The 14,972-nt window shown below is 52.7% G+C and overlaps 4 protein-coding genes across 4 annotated transcripts; 1 reads left to right on the top strand and 3 right to left on the bottom strand.

Annotated features, from left to right (window-relative positions):
• Positions 1–2,165: 2,165 nt before the first annotated feature.
• Positions 2,166–7,791, top strand: N7539_003585 (uncharacterized protein; the record flags this gene model as incomplete). Its single annotated transcript, XM_056933187.1, has 4 exons — positions 2,166–2,173; positions 2,194–3,322; positions 3,387–3,806; positions 3,913–7,791. 4 exons carry the CDS (start codon positions 2,166–2,168, stop codon positions 7,789–7,791), a joined length of 5,436 nt encoding a protein of 1,811 aa, XP_056790728.1.
• A 414-nt stretch (positions 7,792–8,205) lies between these two features.
• On the bottom strand, positions 8,206–9,273 carry N7539_003584 (ubiquitin-conjugating enzyme E2; the record flags this gene model as incomplete). The annotated part of the gene is made up of 1 exon (XM_056933186.1): positions 8,206–9,273. The coding sequence occupies one exon, from the start codon at positions 9,271–9,273 to the stop codon at positions 8,206–8,208; it is 1,068 nt and encodes a 355-aa protein (XP_056790727.1).
• Positions 9,274–9,727: 454 nt separating this feature from the next.
• Positions 9,728–11,620, bottom strand: N7539_003583 (DHHC family palmitoyltransferase; the record flags this gene model as incomplete). The annotated part of the gene is made up of 2 exons (XM_056933185.1): positions 9,728–11,382; positions 11,422–11,620. The coding sequence occupies 2 exons, from the start codon at positions 11,618–11,620 to the stop codon at positions 9,728–9,730; spliced, it is 1,854 nt and encodes a 617-aa protein (XP_056790726.1).
• A 720-nt stretch (positions 11,621–12,340) lies between these two features.
• On the bottom strand, positions 12,341–14,235 carry N7539_003582 (rhomboid family membrane protein; the record flags this gene model as incomplete). Its single annotated transcript, XM_056933184.1, has 3 exons — positions 12,341–12,500; positions 12,649–13,636; positions 13,758–14,235. The coding sequence occupies 3 exons, from the start codon at positions 14,233–14,235 to the stop codon at positions 12,341–12,343; spliced, it is 1,626 nt and encodes a 541-aa protein (XP_056790725.1).
• Between the last annotated feature and the right edge of the window lie 737 nt (positions 14,236–14,972).

Genomic DNA, 14,972 nt, shown 5'->3' with positions numbered 1-14,972 from the left:
AAGGCGAAACGTTCGGGAGAGCAGACTCTTAGGCGAGATGCTTTGCTTATACCCCTGCCGAAGTCAACGGGAATAGTGAATATGATATGGTCCGGTTGATTATGGGTTCATTGTCAGAGGTGATGCGTTGGAAATCTTCTCAAGGTGTATTGTACTGTTGTAGCGGTAGTCGTCGGGGAGGAAAAGTACGACGGTCAGTTGGCCGCGCAATCCTCATCAACTCGACCTCTTGAATTTAGGTTTGCGCCGGAAACGACAAAGTGAGGACCGGTTGGTACTTCGACCGCCTCGCAGAATTGACGGACGTGCGATGTACCTGATGTCAGGCGGTCGTGTGATGTCATCTAAACATAAGCCGCGCCCGAGACAGGCTCACCGTACGACTTGCAGTCTTTCGTCCTTTGGTCTCCACTCTTTACAGACTTCGATCTGCACCGACTCCTACTGCGGAGTGGTGACTGGTGAATCTTGTTCTCGTTGCCATATTTGGGACATGGCGTTCCCAACCCAACTTGACATTTCGCCACGCCGAGTGGACACAACAAGACATGCAGTCGTTTCTTAGGAGCGATTACAACATATCACCCTCCTCCCCCTACGGTCATTCAAGCAATTTGTGTCCTTCACATTACACCTCGTTATATCTACAACTAAACAAGTTGCAGCGTTGCTACAGTGCGTGATTTGCGATACACCCTTCTATGACCAAGCTGCCATCTCGGCTGACACACAGCTCACTGTGCTCCGTGCTCCCTGTTGTATCAGCCATGTTGATTCTCGCCGCTCGAGGTCCATGCAGCAGCCAAGGGAATGGGATGCTCAGCATGGCCACTCGAGGCTCCATCGTATCATCTGGGTAGGTCTTCTGTCGGGTGGTCGCCACCGAGAGCGATCAGCCAGTGATTAGGTCCGGCAAGCTACTAGTTTATTGCAAACCCTCCACGGTTGGCATTCTCGGGCGTTGAATATCTCAGTCACGAGAACGAAGTACATGCCAAGGGCAATTAAACATGGCCCTCGTGCACAACGCTGCATAGCGTGTTCAAACAGCTTTTATTCAGCAGAACATCAGAACCTTATAATCTTTGTCCGCGAATCGAGGGGCCTTGCACGGTTGCGGTACATTTTTGGATTAATTCCTACATGCAATGCTTGTGTGCACACTTTTTTGCATATACTTGTGTAGCCGCAAGCAAGTTAACTGGCAGATCTCAGAGCTCAGATGCTTGACGTGGCGGCTGTTTCCTTCGAAAGACGGCGGATGATCGATCTAGATCAAGGCCGGATGATCAATTTATGACAGCGACGGATCCTACTCCCAGGACAGCCAATCACTCTCCAACGCATTAATAAGCAATGCCAGACTGCGGACGCGACTCATGGGAGTAGTAAGGTTGCCCTGCAAGACCGCAATGATGTTCTGTCCAGCACAACGCCGGTTTGAAGTCAACTTGATATTGATCGCAACAAATCACAATCTTTTACATGACCATGCGACTGTTCTTTTTTTTTTTTTTTTTTCCAAGGAGCCTGATGTAAATCTAGTCGCAAAGCTAGCTGCTGATACTGGAACTGCGACTATTTATATAGTGGTAATCCGGTAGAAACTGTAACACGTTCGTGACTCGTGATAGGATTCGATAGAGCACATCCGTTTCATGCCTCACTAATCAGGCACCCACAACCGGAAGTCCATTTTATGGTCACATGACTTCATGTCGAGAGCAGAGAGACACGAGAGTGACCCGCGTTCGATTCACACTTTTCGCTTCAAAATTTTCTGAGCCCTCTCACAAGCATCTCTCTTTACAAAGCCTCTGCTCCCTCCGAGAATGGCAAAAATCTAGCACGCATCTTCTAGCCAGGACGCAAGCATGGTACCCAGCTTACAACAGCTGATTGACTTCCTGCTGAACGAGGTCGCTCTCTGCGGCAGTCAAGGTGTGTATATTGCGTTGAATATTCTTTAGACCCACTTTACTCGGCACAGAATATACATGCAATACTATGTTTCAACCTTGGCAGTTTGACGTGCATGAAAGAGCACGAGCAACATCCCGCTTGATACCCGCGCAAAGCGCTTTTATTCGTATTTGCGCTTACCGAATGTATTCGCTTCTCTCATGGAATTGTGTTCAATTTGATATTGCCTCACCTCACCTGTCATGCAACTGTCTGTTGATCTACCATCAGCGCCGCTAACTCCGAAGTAGGTGCGACTTTGCGTGAGATCTTCATAGCAGTTGAAGAGTTCTACAAGAGTACAAGCCGTGACTTGGATGCAAGAACGCAGAATGTGGATCGCCGTTTCAAGGCCAAGGTCTGGTCATGGCTTATGCGTCATACAGAGGTGTTTGTAAAACCCGACGGCGATTGGGAATGCATCACTCTCGACGAGGCCGAGCAGCGAGATAGTGAACTACAGCAGGCGGAAGCCGGTGGTGTGCGTGCAGAGTCAGACCCGGATGAAATTGCCTTGTCTTCTCCGGGCGTCCGGATCTTTGTTACAAAAGAGAGAATGTGGTACGCTCTTACAGGCCACGAGCCAGACGATTCCAAAGTACCTGCGAGCGAGTTTCTACTGCTGTCAATCATTGCTGCACACAAATCCAATGGTATTGCCCAGACAGATCTCGTGAGACTGAGTGGTCAAGACAAACGCTCGGTTCCCAAGCGAACCGACGCTCTTGCGCAAAAGGGCTACGTCGAGAAGCGCCCGATTCAGATCAAGGCAGCCCGCACAAGTCTTGTCACTTTCCGCCGCTTCTTGAAACCAGCAACTGGTGAATCGACCACGGAAAGCTCATCAGCAGGGCCGGGGGCTCGACCGCTCATTGATTTTGACGCCTTCACAGAAAAGCTCTTTGGAACCCTCAAGGAATTCGGCATCATCTCCCGCGACGACCTTAAGAAGCGACTGGAGTTCAATGATCGTTGGCGCTGGCGCATTCTATCTCGGGTACTTCGCAAATATGAACGTATTGGCGTACTGAAGCGGGTCCGAGCGAAATCACAATACGACAAGTATCATCCCTGTGTGATGCTTTTGCGGGAGCCGACCGAAGCCGACTTTGCCAAATTCAATGCGGCAAGCGGAGAACTGAGTGGAAGTGTTGATGACCAGGCCGACGTCGACGATGATATTGAGGATGCAAGGGATGGCGCAGGAGCTGACGCAGATGACGGCACTCTTGAGATGGGACAAGATAAACCCGTCATCGACTCAGGAAGAACTGTACCTTGTTGGACACCAGATCGCCTCGTGGGGAATCAGATGTTCGATGTCGTGCATCGCGCCGGGACCGCAGGTATCACCAATCAAGTAAGATATTTCAGTAGTCAGATGGTGCCAGGAACCTCTTCTAACTTTAACGTTCATTGTCCAGGAGATCAACCGGATTCTATTTGGTAGCCTTTACCGTCGACCTTCCGAAAATGTACTTCACCGTTTGACCGATTGCTGGCAATTGTCACAGCCACCGCATCTTCGACATCTTGGCATTCTCAGGGATACGGCCATCGAAAGAACCATTTTCTTTTATGTACATTACTCGATCCAGAATTTTTCCAAAATGGTGGAGAAAGGCGACGCGTCATGGGAGGCAGTAGAATTTCCTCCATCGAAGCTGAAAGCTGCAAAGTTCAATATTCCTTCAGTTGATGCAAAGGCAAAGCGTGATCAATATGGCTTCCATGAGCCAACTGTCATTCGAAATCTCGTCAAGGATGGCAAGGCTAGTCTTTTCGAGGCGGTCGCTATCTGCAAACCACCAACGTATCTTTTGTCCAGCAGCGATCCAATGCCGGTACAGTTGCCGGATGGCCACTTCAGTGAGTTATCTTTCATGTCACCATCATTGACTGTCATGCTAACGTGGGAATTGACATCCAGCGATGGACATGGGTCAACAGCATGTTGCCGGGACTATCATACCATCGCCAATCAGTACTCGTCCACACGGTGGTCGACCGAAGGGTCCACGACCAAAGGGAGATTACAAACGATCAGCTTTGTCCAAGATGGAGAGAAGCTGTCCCGCCACAAGCACAGCTCGAGACACTTCCGATGGGACGAAACTCCATGACATTCCCCCAGCGGTTCCAGACCATCTCACGTGGGAGCAGCCAGTGCGATGGACGCCCAGAGCAAGCAATAAGCGGGTGAAGTTGGAGGGGCTGTCTGAGAAGGAGCGATTCGAAGCTCTGGGCATGGATGAGACTTGGACTGAATACAACGTCTTAGTCAATGAATGTCCCAATCCGGGCGTCTACGTTACGCCTCAGGGCAAGCGTAGACCCGCAGGAAAAAGGCAGGGTCGTCCCGCGAGAAGTCGTATCGCTGTTTTTAGATCAGACAAAATTGCCCAATTCCCATGGTTCAAAGATAACACGGAAGATGCAGGCAAGAAGGCGGAAGCTGGACTTGAAAACACTCCCACCAAGTCTAAAGCCCGCCGAGGTGCTGTACCCATTGCTGTGGGGGGTGGATCTGACACTACTGCGCCTGTGAATGTTAAGCCAGCTGCCCAGCTTCAAGTTACAACACGCGACTTCTCACGGAAAAGGCAAACTGTCGCTTTGACTGAGCCTTCAACTTCTGAAGTTGCGGCAACATCCGAAGAAAGTTTAGAACGACCGAAAAAGCAGCCGCGCATTGAGGGATCTGACAAAGAGATTTCCGGTTCACTGTCTGTGGTTTCTCAGGATGTTCCTCCAGAGACACAGTCTGCTCCTGGAAGCACCACACCGGCTGATGCGGCTATTCAACAACCTACGAAAGCTGCGGCAAGGATTCTTACACCCCAAAGGCTTCGCACGGCGTCTCCAGCCCAGCCAACACCCGCTAAAAATATGCAAACAAGTCCGGCAGCTCATCCGTCCAGCGCCTCGCGAACCAGAAATCCTCCTCCTTTCTCGAGAGATTGGCTTTCCAAAAACTTGAATCCTTCTGCAACAAAGCCAGGCCATGTGACGAAGCTAGCTCAAGGTCTGGCGGATCGCGGAGGTTCCGTGAGCTTGTTGAGGAAGAAGATTCTCATGGAGATCATCGAAAAGGCTGGTGGTGCCTACCCTTCCCTCCCTGAAATTTGGTTCCCATTTGCCACGGCGTGGCTTAGGCGGAAGCAAAAAGAACGACCGGATAATCGGACTGTCAAAACAGCAATTAGAAATTTGGTCGAAGCTGGCAAGCTACGGCAGTTGACATTCTGTGGGAAAGGTCCCAAGGGGGCAATGGTGACCCGAACCATCTTGGCGAAGCCCGAGATGTCCTCGGACGATCCCTTGATCAAAGATATGCAACGAAGGCTGCTGGCAGCGACTGATCAGCGCCTCTCTTACTCCCCGAATGTGGAACTGGACCCGGAGCTCACCAAATATGGAGGACAAAGTGGTATTTCGAAACTTTGTTTACCGCTGGTGTCAGGCGCAACTGTTCAGCTGCAGGAGAAGCCTGCCACCGTTCTCGCCGAAGAACAGAGGACTGAGCGTCGAGTTCAGAAGGAGCTGCTGAAGAAGCTGGAGGATCAGCTGGGGATACCCCACGATTCTTCAAACCATGGCACCAAGCGCCTCATGAAAATTGGTCGCCGACAGCCCCGGAAGTCTGGTTCAGAATCTCAGACTCTGATCTCTCGGCCTGGCTTGGTCGGAGACGGGAAAAGGGCTAGGGTTGATGGCGCACGGCTGTACAAACACATATCGGCCATTGGACCTCATGCGATGCTGATGCATCCGACGCAATTGTTCAACGAGTATTCTGGCACCTTTGGCACATTTGGAACAGCCAGAGCACCACGAATCATGCCCAAAAAGCTCTCCAGCGGCGAGTTAGTAAACTCCGTCCGCGAATTAGCCGAGCTTGCTTCATCATCAAATACGATCGAAGGTGGCCAAGAGACGTCATTTCATTCCCAAACCGATAGGATTCTCCGATGGGAACTGGACCACGAGGAGGTGTTTGACGAAAGCTACAAAGAGACTGCAGGGACGTACATTGGCCAAACCGTTAGTGGCGAGTTTGAACAGGTGCGCATCTCAGGTGATATTCAGTTCGTCGCCGATAAGACCGCTCTGCCTCGGACAAGGAGCTCTATGGTGACCCGGGGAATGGGCCTGCTTCGAGAACTGCGGCCTGGGCCCCAACCGTTCCATGTTTTCAATGCAGGCCCTGCTCGTCGTCGTATCGACGGGATCGATACGTCGATTCGCAATCGGGACAATGTCCTGCCGGATGATGTTAGGGTACAGCGACCTCGCCGTCGGGGTCTCCTATCGCTCGATCAGACTTTGAACCGAAAAATCATGGTGGCTATCGTTGCGGTACGCGTCTTGGCAGGTGGCTCTGAGGCCATTCGAATTGACTGGGATCTTGTGTCAGCGGCGTTTCCGAAGCACGACCATGTCTTTATTCAAGACCATGCTCGAAATATTCTTAGCAAGAGTCGCTTGCAAATGGCCGGTATGCAGCGAGATTTCCAGGAGCGGTTCCTCAAAGCCTACGCCGAAGGAAAGGTGCCGCCTATTGATTACAACCACCTTGGTCGGTACAATTGGCCGGCGCTGGTTGAGTGGGCAAACATTGAGCTCGAATTCTCCACCTCGGAAAAGGCACCGCTGCTTCCTGCGACTAGGCAAGAATTCGACAGTATCTTTGAGCTCCGGCCCGAGGCCAACCCAACAGCCGACGAGTTATACGTCGCCACCACAGGCATCACACTCAACTTCAAGCGTGGCGTGCTAGCTCATGTTCCATTTGCGGTCAAAGTGCCCGCTTCAGATGTTGACCATGGACGAGTTGGACCTCGCAAGGCCGAGCTTGCTCGTCTCGACGTGGTCAAGTCTTGGGTGCGTGCCAACGTGGCCGCATCAGAGTCAACGTACGATCCGGTCAAGGCGGAGGAAGCTCTCCGTCCATTCGGTTCATCCATGATCAATTCTGCGGTCCAATCCCTTCTCACCGATCGGGTTATCAGCATGGGTAACAAGGGCCGACTAGTTCCTGGCCGCAACTACGACCTGACCGATCATGTACTGGCCTCTCTCAGCCGCAAACGACTCATCGACTGCCCCATCCTCAAGCGTGCAGCATATTTTAAAACATCTATATTGGATACCAAGCTTCGTCAAGGCGGCTCTCACGATGTCTTCTACCACGCCGAGGACGGCGACATCCTCGCAATCATCAATCTCTTCAATGAAGGGCACGTCACCCTTCGTCCACGTGGCCAACCGCGTGATAAATGGGGTCTCACAGACGGCGGGTATCTCACCCGCCAAATGGACAAAAATCGACTACGGTTCGCCGTCGAGGTTCATCCAACGGATTCCTACGTCTGGGGCAACCCCATTCAAGACCAAGTCGCCAAAATCCCGGCGCCCATGCCGCCTGCCTCGAAGGATGCGAAATCCCCGCCCAAGTTGCCTCTGTGGTTCGACATCCACGGATTTTTGATCCCGCAACTGTGGGAAATGGCCATTGCCAGCGTTCTAGGATGCGTGGTGATGCGCCAGGGGCTCAGCGCCGAACGGATCTCTAGCATGATCAAACCTGCGATGGGGGCCTGGGAGATTGAATTGCTGCTGAATTGGTTGAAGGACGTTGGTGTGATGGATCGGCGAAGCCGTAATAAGAAGAACGGATGGATGGTTCGTCCATGGTGGTGGTTGGTTTTGACCGAGGGGGTCGAGAAAGACACCCGGGCGGGAGAGAACCTTGCGAGACAAGACAACACGACGTCGTCGAGTACCGGGACTGTCTCACAAGCGGTGGGCTCTTTGGCGGTTACTTAGGGCAAGTTGCGTGCGCGCGTGAGTTCATGGAATTCCGACAATGGAACGAACGCGGAAGGAAGAGGGTTTATGTGTTGTATCATATTGTGTAAAGCTATGGATAGAACGTTTGAACAAATGTAAACATGAAGACACCAGACAAGGTACCTCAAAAAACGAAATAAGAGACACATCAAGTACGGTATCAGACGCTCGCTATGTTGAGAACCCAAAACGCCAACAGTGAAGAGATTAGAGAAAAGATCAGGAAATTTTGGCCGTACAGATCTAGAATCAAAGTGGTGCACATATCTTGAAAAAGAAAGGGCAAAGCTAGCTTGCTTGAACTTTTCGTGGCACATTGCTGGCAGGTGTAGGCCCAGGCCATGGATCGAACGATTAGGACCCTTGCTCCGCCACACCAGCACCACTGAGTTACAAGTCATCCGCATTGACTACTCGCTTGGTGATCAGAATGATCAGCGCAAATACAATGCCAATGATTGCACGATCCAGCCAAGGGCTGTTAGCTGGCTCCGAGACATTCGCAGCTGTCTGAGTCCTTCGTGCGACCACAACAGGGGTAGTGGCAGCAACGACGAGTGGACTTGACGGTGCTGCCCGTAAAGTCTCATCAAGATGAGGTGGAGATGTTGATGGAGCAGAGGCCCCTTGAGCTGACGTGGAAGACGATTGGGACTCGGCTCCTTCTACAGACACTTGTGGCGCGGAGGGCGCTATCGTTGTCGGAGCCTGAATGGAATCGACTGCTGACGCTGGAAATGCTAAAGGCGCTGGGGCTGTGGTATACTCTGAGGAAGAGTGCCCCGGCACCCCCTCAACTGGTGCTTGCACCTCGCCAAGTTGGGCGGTAGATCCTCCGCGGATCTCCGTCTCTTTCGTACCATTGACTTCCGGTCGAGTCTGATCCTGCGCCTGCGTCTGCGCCTGAGCGTGCTGCTCATTCCCACAACCATCTGGATCCATATCGACCCCCTTCTCCCGACAATAATCCCACCACCTGGTCATAACCTCCTCGTTACTCCCCTGCGCACACTCCGTACATACCCACGCGCGACTCTCCCTGGCACACTCCCTCCTGAACGCCTCACTCCCCTCCATCCCACCGACCTGACCCCGACTCTCCCCGCCCATAATCTCGCTCCGAATCGCCAACAACGCCGTCCGCACCCCCCACGCAGGCTGCCACGTTTCTTCATGGTGGCCCGAGATACTCAGACAAATCTCGCGATTCACTTCGAACCGACCCGAGGGGGTCAGGAAGCGGAAGCTCGGTGGTCGGAGCGGATACGTAGGTGGGAAGGTTATGCGGCCATGGTAGAGGCCATGGGCATAGGGGGTCGGGGATGGTGGTCCCGTGAGTGTGAAGTGCCAATCGTGGAGGTTTGTGTCGGAGATGGGAGATGCGGTGAAGTAGGGACTGGGGGTTTTGTGGATATCGGTGGATTCTTTGAGGAGGCGACGGGTGGATGGGGAGGTCATTGTTTTCCCCTAAGGAATGATAACGCTTTGAATTCGACTTTTATTTTCTCTCTGTCGTGCTGGATTGGTGTGGATATGTGGCTTTTCTGGTGTCACTGGCGTTTTTCTGTGTGGTGCTGTGTATGGGTAAAGGTAAGGTGTTTGGTCTGCGTGACGTGGCGCGTGGCGGTTGTGGGGTAGATAAGTAATGTGGAGGATAAGAAGAAGATAAGAGAGCGGTGGCAAAAAGGTGACACGATGGGTGATCAGGTACCGATGTCGTGACATACCGACATGCCGTCAAGAACTCCCCCAATGCAGCAGTGGGAATGAAAAATATAATTCAATTGATTTTGTTTGTTCCGGCCTCAGAAGGCTGGCGATTTCGACTATCCGGAGTTCAGAAGTGATAGTGTCAGAACCGCTATGAATTTGGTGCGTAGTTTGGGAAGATGGAAAAAGGTAGACATTATTGCTAGTTACAAATGTTGGTTTTAGATTCATTCGTCCCAATCTCGCCATTCATCGGTTTCTCGTACAGGTCCGGTTGTCTCCTTGGCAGAGGTACTCTTCCCAGTCTCAGCAGAATATAAGAGCCCGGCCTCTTCAGGCTCGTCCTCATAATCACTGTCTCCCGGTCGCGGTCGGGGAGACGCAGGCGCAAGCGTTTGCATAGAGACACTCGTAGTCGGTCGTTCGAGAGTATCGTTGGGCCGTCGGTTGATGGACCAACCAGGCTGTTGTGATTGCTGCTGCTGCTGTTGTTGTTGTTGTTGTTGTTGATGATGATGATGATGTTGTCGTTGTTGCTGTGCGTACTGAGCTGCACTGGCATTGTCCACCCCCAGGCATGGCTGTTGTTGGAATTTCTCGTGTAAAGGTCGCGGTAGTACTGTTGATCCGTTTGGGTCTCTTGCTCACGGGCAGTACGAATCCGCTCTCGTGCCTCGAGGAATTTCTGGCTTGGCTCCCAGCGCCAGCCATCCCCGGTGGTCGTACAGACCGGAATCGCCCAAAGGAGAGGATTGTCTCCAAAGAGGTGGGCCAGGTTACGACGCCAGCCATGATCAAAAGCCCGTGGCATCTTTTCGCTATCTTGATCGTCGACCCATTCTTGGTACCTGTTACGCTCGCGCTGGCGTTCCATCTCGGCATAGGACCGTGTCAGAGCTTGCTGCGCCGGCGTCATCGGATGATGTGCGTTGTCAAGATTGGGTCCTTCCCCGCGAGAGTAGGGGGCCGGGGAGAGTCTTTCCTCCCCTTCTTCGGCACGCGTCACGCCTGGAATAGCATTGGCGTGAGCATCCAGGATGTGATTCCCGTAGCCCTGAAGCCGATGAGCAAGACCCTCACTCTGAGAATCGGGTGCCTGGCTGTGGCCCGACCCATGCTCATGACGTTGTCGGTCAAGAGCCTTGCGCAGCGGCGATACATATCTTGTCCTCTCCAAACACTCGATCGTAGTCACTCCTCGCATGGCCAAGCTGATGTGCCACGCCGTGAACCCCGTGAGGACCAATCCGATAATCCCTGCCAGGATCGCGAGCAGCACCACATTCACAGGCATAATGGTATCCATGTAACGAGTATCGTTGAGCACCTCGGTCCACGTCCAGACGGCGGCGACGCCAAAACATACCCAGCAAAAGAGACATGTATAGATCAGGAAGAGGAGAAAGGCCTTGTAGTTGTACAGTCCAACACAGGTGGCCAGCCACGGGCAGTGATGGTCCATCTTCAAGACGCAGCGTTTACATGTGGAACAGTGATGCGCGCGGTCGGGCTTCGGGCATTGACATTTCTTACAATACCGGGAGCCCCCGGAGGAACTCACGGTATAAGAGGTGAACTCGGGATATTCGGACACAGGGAGAGCGCTGTATTCATGCCGCCCGCCACGACGTGTCGTGAGAGGCGAGCCGGGGTCTGTGAAGACGGCAACTGTATACGATGCGTTTAAACAGCCGTACAGGAAAAGACCGAGGAAGGTGCTGGGGAGTCCTACAACGAAGAAGAAAGAACGACCATTAGCTGCTGATCTCCGAGGAAATTGTACACGAGCATCTTCATCACTTCTCGGCTGATGCATCTCTCCCTCCAGCCCCCCTCCCTTTCTCTCTCCCCAGATCTCTATTCAACACAGTATTCTTCGGAACCCCACAAACGTACCGATCCACACACTCTGATGCTCCTTCAACCCAATACTGACTTCCACATAGACCGCCCACGTCGTCAACCCATACACGAAGATGAGGGGAAATGAGCTCGCGGCTGCGCAACACCACCGCTCACAGCGCAGCGCCCATGTTCGAGGTCGTCGCTTCGGCCACGAGGGTGACAACGGCGGAGACGGGGCCAAAGTGGCCATGGACAGCTAAAGTTGCGACAAGGAAAGGAAACCCGTCCTCGTCACCTCATCAATAAGGAATGTTCGTTGGAAGGCAGGCTCGCTCGTCGATAGAGCTGGAGAATTTCACAATGAGAGAGAAGCCTCAGGAGTCAGCGTGGCGCATTTCGAGAGTGAAAGAAGAAACCGCCGCACGCGGATAACAGCCGGAGTCGTCGTGGCCTGCGGCGAGCGGAGCGTCTAAGCCGAAAGAGGTCAGGGCTCGGGACGGACTTTGAACGGCTGCGTCACCCAGCACAGCCACGCAATGAGCCACACTCTTAAAACAGCAACAGAGGCGGGACGTGCTCAAGCAGAGGTGGGACTGTACCGGTAGAATGTGTGGTAGTAGTACTGGAGTAGACTTGTACCTGGCTCCCATGTTTCTTGATAGATGTGGATCGATTGCATGGCTCGGCCCAGACGGCTCAATGGAGATTGGAAAATGTGTCTCAGATCAGTGATGTCAGTTGAGTATGTGGTCTAAAGTTCTTTGCGAAAGATAGGCGTCGCTCCGTGTACGGGCAAAATTTACAAAAGTCATCTGAATACTGGTCTGATAATCTAGGCATCAGGTGAGTCCTGGCAACCAGCACAGACAGGCCAGTCACGAGCTATTGTGCATGCCTTCAAACAAGACTCTCCGGAAACTTGGCCAGCCGAAAGCGCTCAAATATCTGCGGGGTATAATGTATGGTAACTTCACGCTTCTATGTACAGGTTCTTATAGATCTTCTTCTGAAGATAACAGGATGCTTCCAACACGCCACCAGTCGAGGTCAGCGTGATGTAAAAGGCAAGCTTCATATCTCTCTTCGACCCGCCTAGTTGTTCGTGGTAGTCGAAATGGACTGCAACGTGTCTTGCTTGCACCAGTCATTCACAGGCTGGAGAGTTCAGAAGGTTAGCACGTGTTTGTCGGGATACCATGTTTCGACGGAGGTTCAGCTCAAATATCATGTGCAGAGAATCAACTCACCAGACAACTCAGCCGATAACACCACGAGCACCGGGAAGCAGGATATTTATAAAAATCGACGATCAAAAGAATGAATCCGATCAGGACTGCGACCAGCGCACCCGCTCGCACAAGCCACCAAGCCCACCAGAGAGGCTTCCGGCCCTTGAAGAATTTAAGAGGTCCCGTGGCGGTCTCTCCCTCGGAGGCGGAAGAGACCATGTTATTCTTGCCCTTGAAAAAGTCCAGCACAGAGCTGGTTTTGCGCTTATCGGCGGCGTCCGTTCCGACACCTCCGCTCATGGCCACGTAGGGCTGGCGAGCGAGTCCGATGCGCTCGCGCAACGCATTGGGTGACCGGAGAATAGACAATCCCATGGCCAGTCCCATGATGAACCCGCCAATGTGAGAGAAATTGTCGAGACCGGGTAGGAGACCCAGCACGAAAGAGACCCCCACGCCCAGTACCATGATGATCAGTTCAACCCAGGGCGACTCGCGTCGAGGCCAATCGTAGAGCAAATCAAGCAAGAACAGCGCCAGAATGCCAAAGAGCGCCCCGGAGCACCCGGTACTGGGCTGCAGAGGGGCCGCGTAGTTTCCGCCAAAGACGTAGCCAAAGATACCGCTGGCAAAGTAGGTCAAGGCGTATCTCCATGCGCCAATCATACGTTCCATGTCCGCGCCCATGGTCATCTGCACCAGCAGATTGAACCCAATATGAATAATCCCACCATGCAAGAAAATGGGGACAATGAAGCGATACCACTGATTGGGCGCCGGTGTATCGTCGATCGAGCCCCCAACTCTGGGATTGGGCACGCCGCCGAACCCACAGAGGTCGGAAAGACTGCAATCGGAATTTGTGGTGGTACTGTTCGGACAAGGCCACATGATCGAAACGCTCGAGTTTTGCACGCCGGGGATATTCTTCATGCAGGGGTCGTAGCGAGCGCCCATATAGATCTGGATGTAAGGAGAGGGTCCAATCATCGGGTTGAATGAGGGTTTTGTCTCGATCGGTGATCCCGTAAGAGTGGCTGCAGATAGTAGATATTAGCTTGAGGCCGCACACAAGGACGAGTGGGCACGAGAATCCTGCGTTGGGTCACCGTATTGCGCGCACTCATTTCTCACAACCCCGACTTTGAATACACTCACCATTCTTGACCAACTCCACAATAAACACCGCGATTTGAGCCAAAGTCAGCGCCCAAGTCACCCACGCCGGCTTCTTTCGAAAGAAGCCTGGCTTCCTTTGGGTGACGACCCGTGGTGGGCCCTCCAACCCTCCTGGAGAGGGAGGTGGATAATTTGTTTGTTGGTGCATCCAGTCTGGGTTGTTGCCATATTGAGGTTGGGCCTTGAGAGGGATATTCTCGGCGTAGTGGTCCCCATCGGGCACTCTGCCCGCTGGCGCATACGCGCCATTGTCATATTGTAAGGAGTATTGGCTTTGACGGTTGTGATAAGGGGCGGAGGGGTCGTTCTGGTGACTTGGGCCTGGGAGGGTGTATCCAGGGGGCGCGTTGGGGTTCACTTGGGCAGGATGACCGCTGTGCCCTGGCCCATCGGCAAACTGGTCATAGGTTGGTGGATGTGATGTGTTTGAGTGATTGTAATACTCGTTGGCAGCCATGGTGGATTGCCAGCCGAGGTTCTGAACATGAAAGAGCGGCTGGGACGGATCGAGGACGGACGTGCTATTATCTTTTCAACAAAACAAAACAACCGGTGATGGGAGGGTGGACAATATCGCCGATGAGAACTGAGGGAGCCGCGAAGGACACTTGTGGGTGGGATTGATGAAGAATCACTGAGAGCGAGGTTACGGGGAGAGAGGCAAGGACAATTGACGGAGGGAAGTTCAAGCGTCAATGCTTTGAAAAGTGAAACCGAGCGGGAGCAGGGGCAGGCAGTGACAGTAGTACTAGTACAGTAATGTCCATGGGCAACTTCTAGTGGACCACTGGACAGTGGACACGAGCGGTACCTGGTTCCCCACAGCCGCGCCCAAGAGTTGGAAGTAACCGAAAGTGCCTTTTGTCGTACTATTTTTGTTTCAGAAGGGCGATCGTCACCCGACCCCATGTCAAACACCGCCGCGCGGCACTTTGGGCTGAGCACTAATGCATCGGCGCCACAACTCGAGTCTCTTCGGTGTACACAGTTTGCCCGCTTGGGACAAGCTTCGCGGTTGTACCTGAAGGTTACATAGGTTGTTCTGGCTTGGATCTTGGGTCTTGGATCTTGGATCCTACCAAAACAGTACAGTTGTCACACAAACACTGCACCAGATTTATCTCATCTCGTACATCACTGCACACTCATGACTAGGTAATACATACTACATCACTACGACGTCTATATACAAGT

The sequence above is a fragment of the Penicillium diatomitis genome (genome assembly GCF_028827545.1).
Source record: "Penicillium diatomitis strain IBT 30728 chromosome Unknown utg000004l_segment0_segment0, whole genome shotgun sequence".
NCBI lineage: Eukaryota > Fungi > Ascomycota > Eurotiomycetes > Eurotiales > Aspergillaceae > Penicillium > Penicillium diatomitis.
Note: the sequence above shows the minus strand (reverse complement) of the source record. Positions and strands in the feature narration are given on the sequence as shown.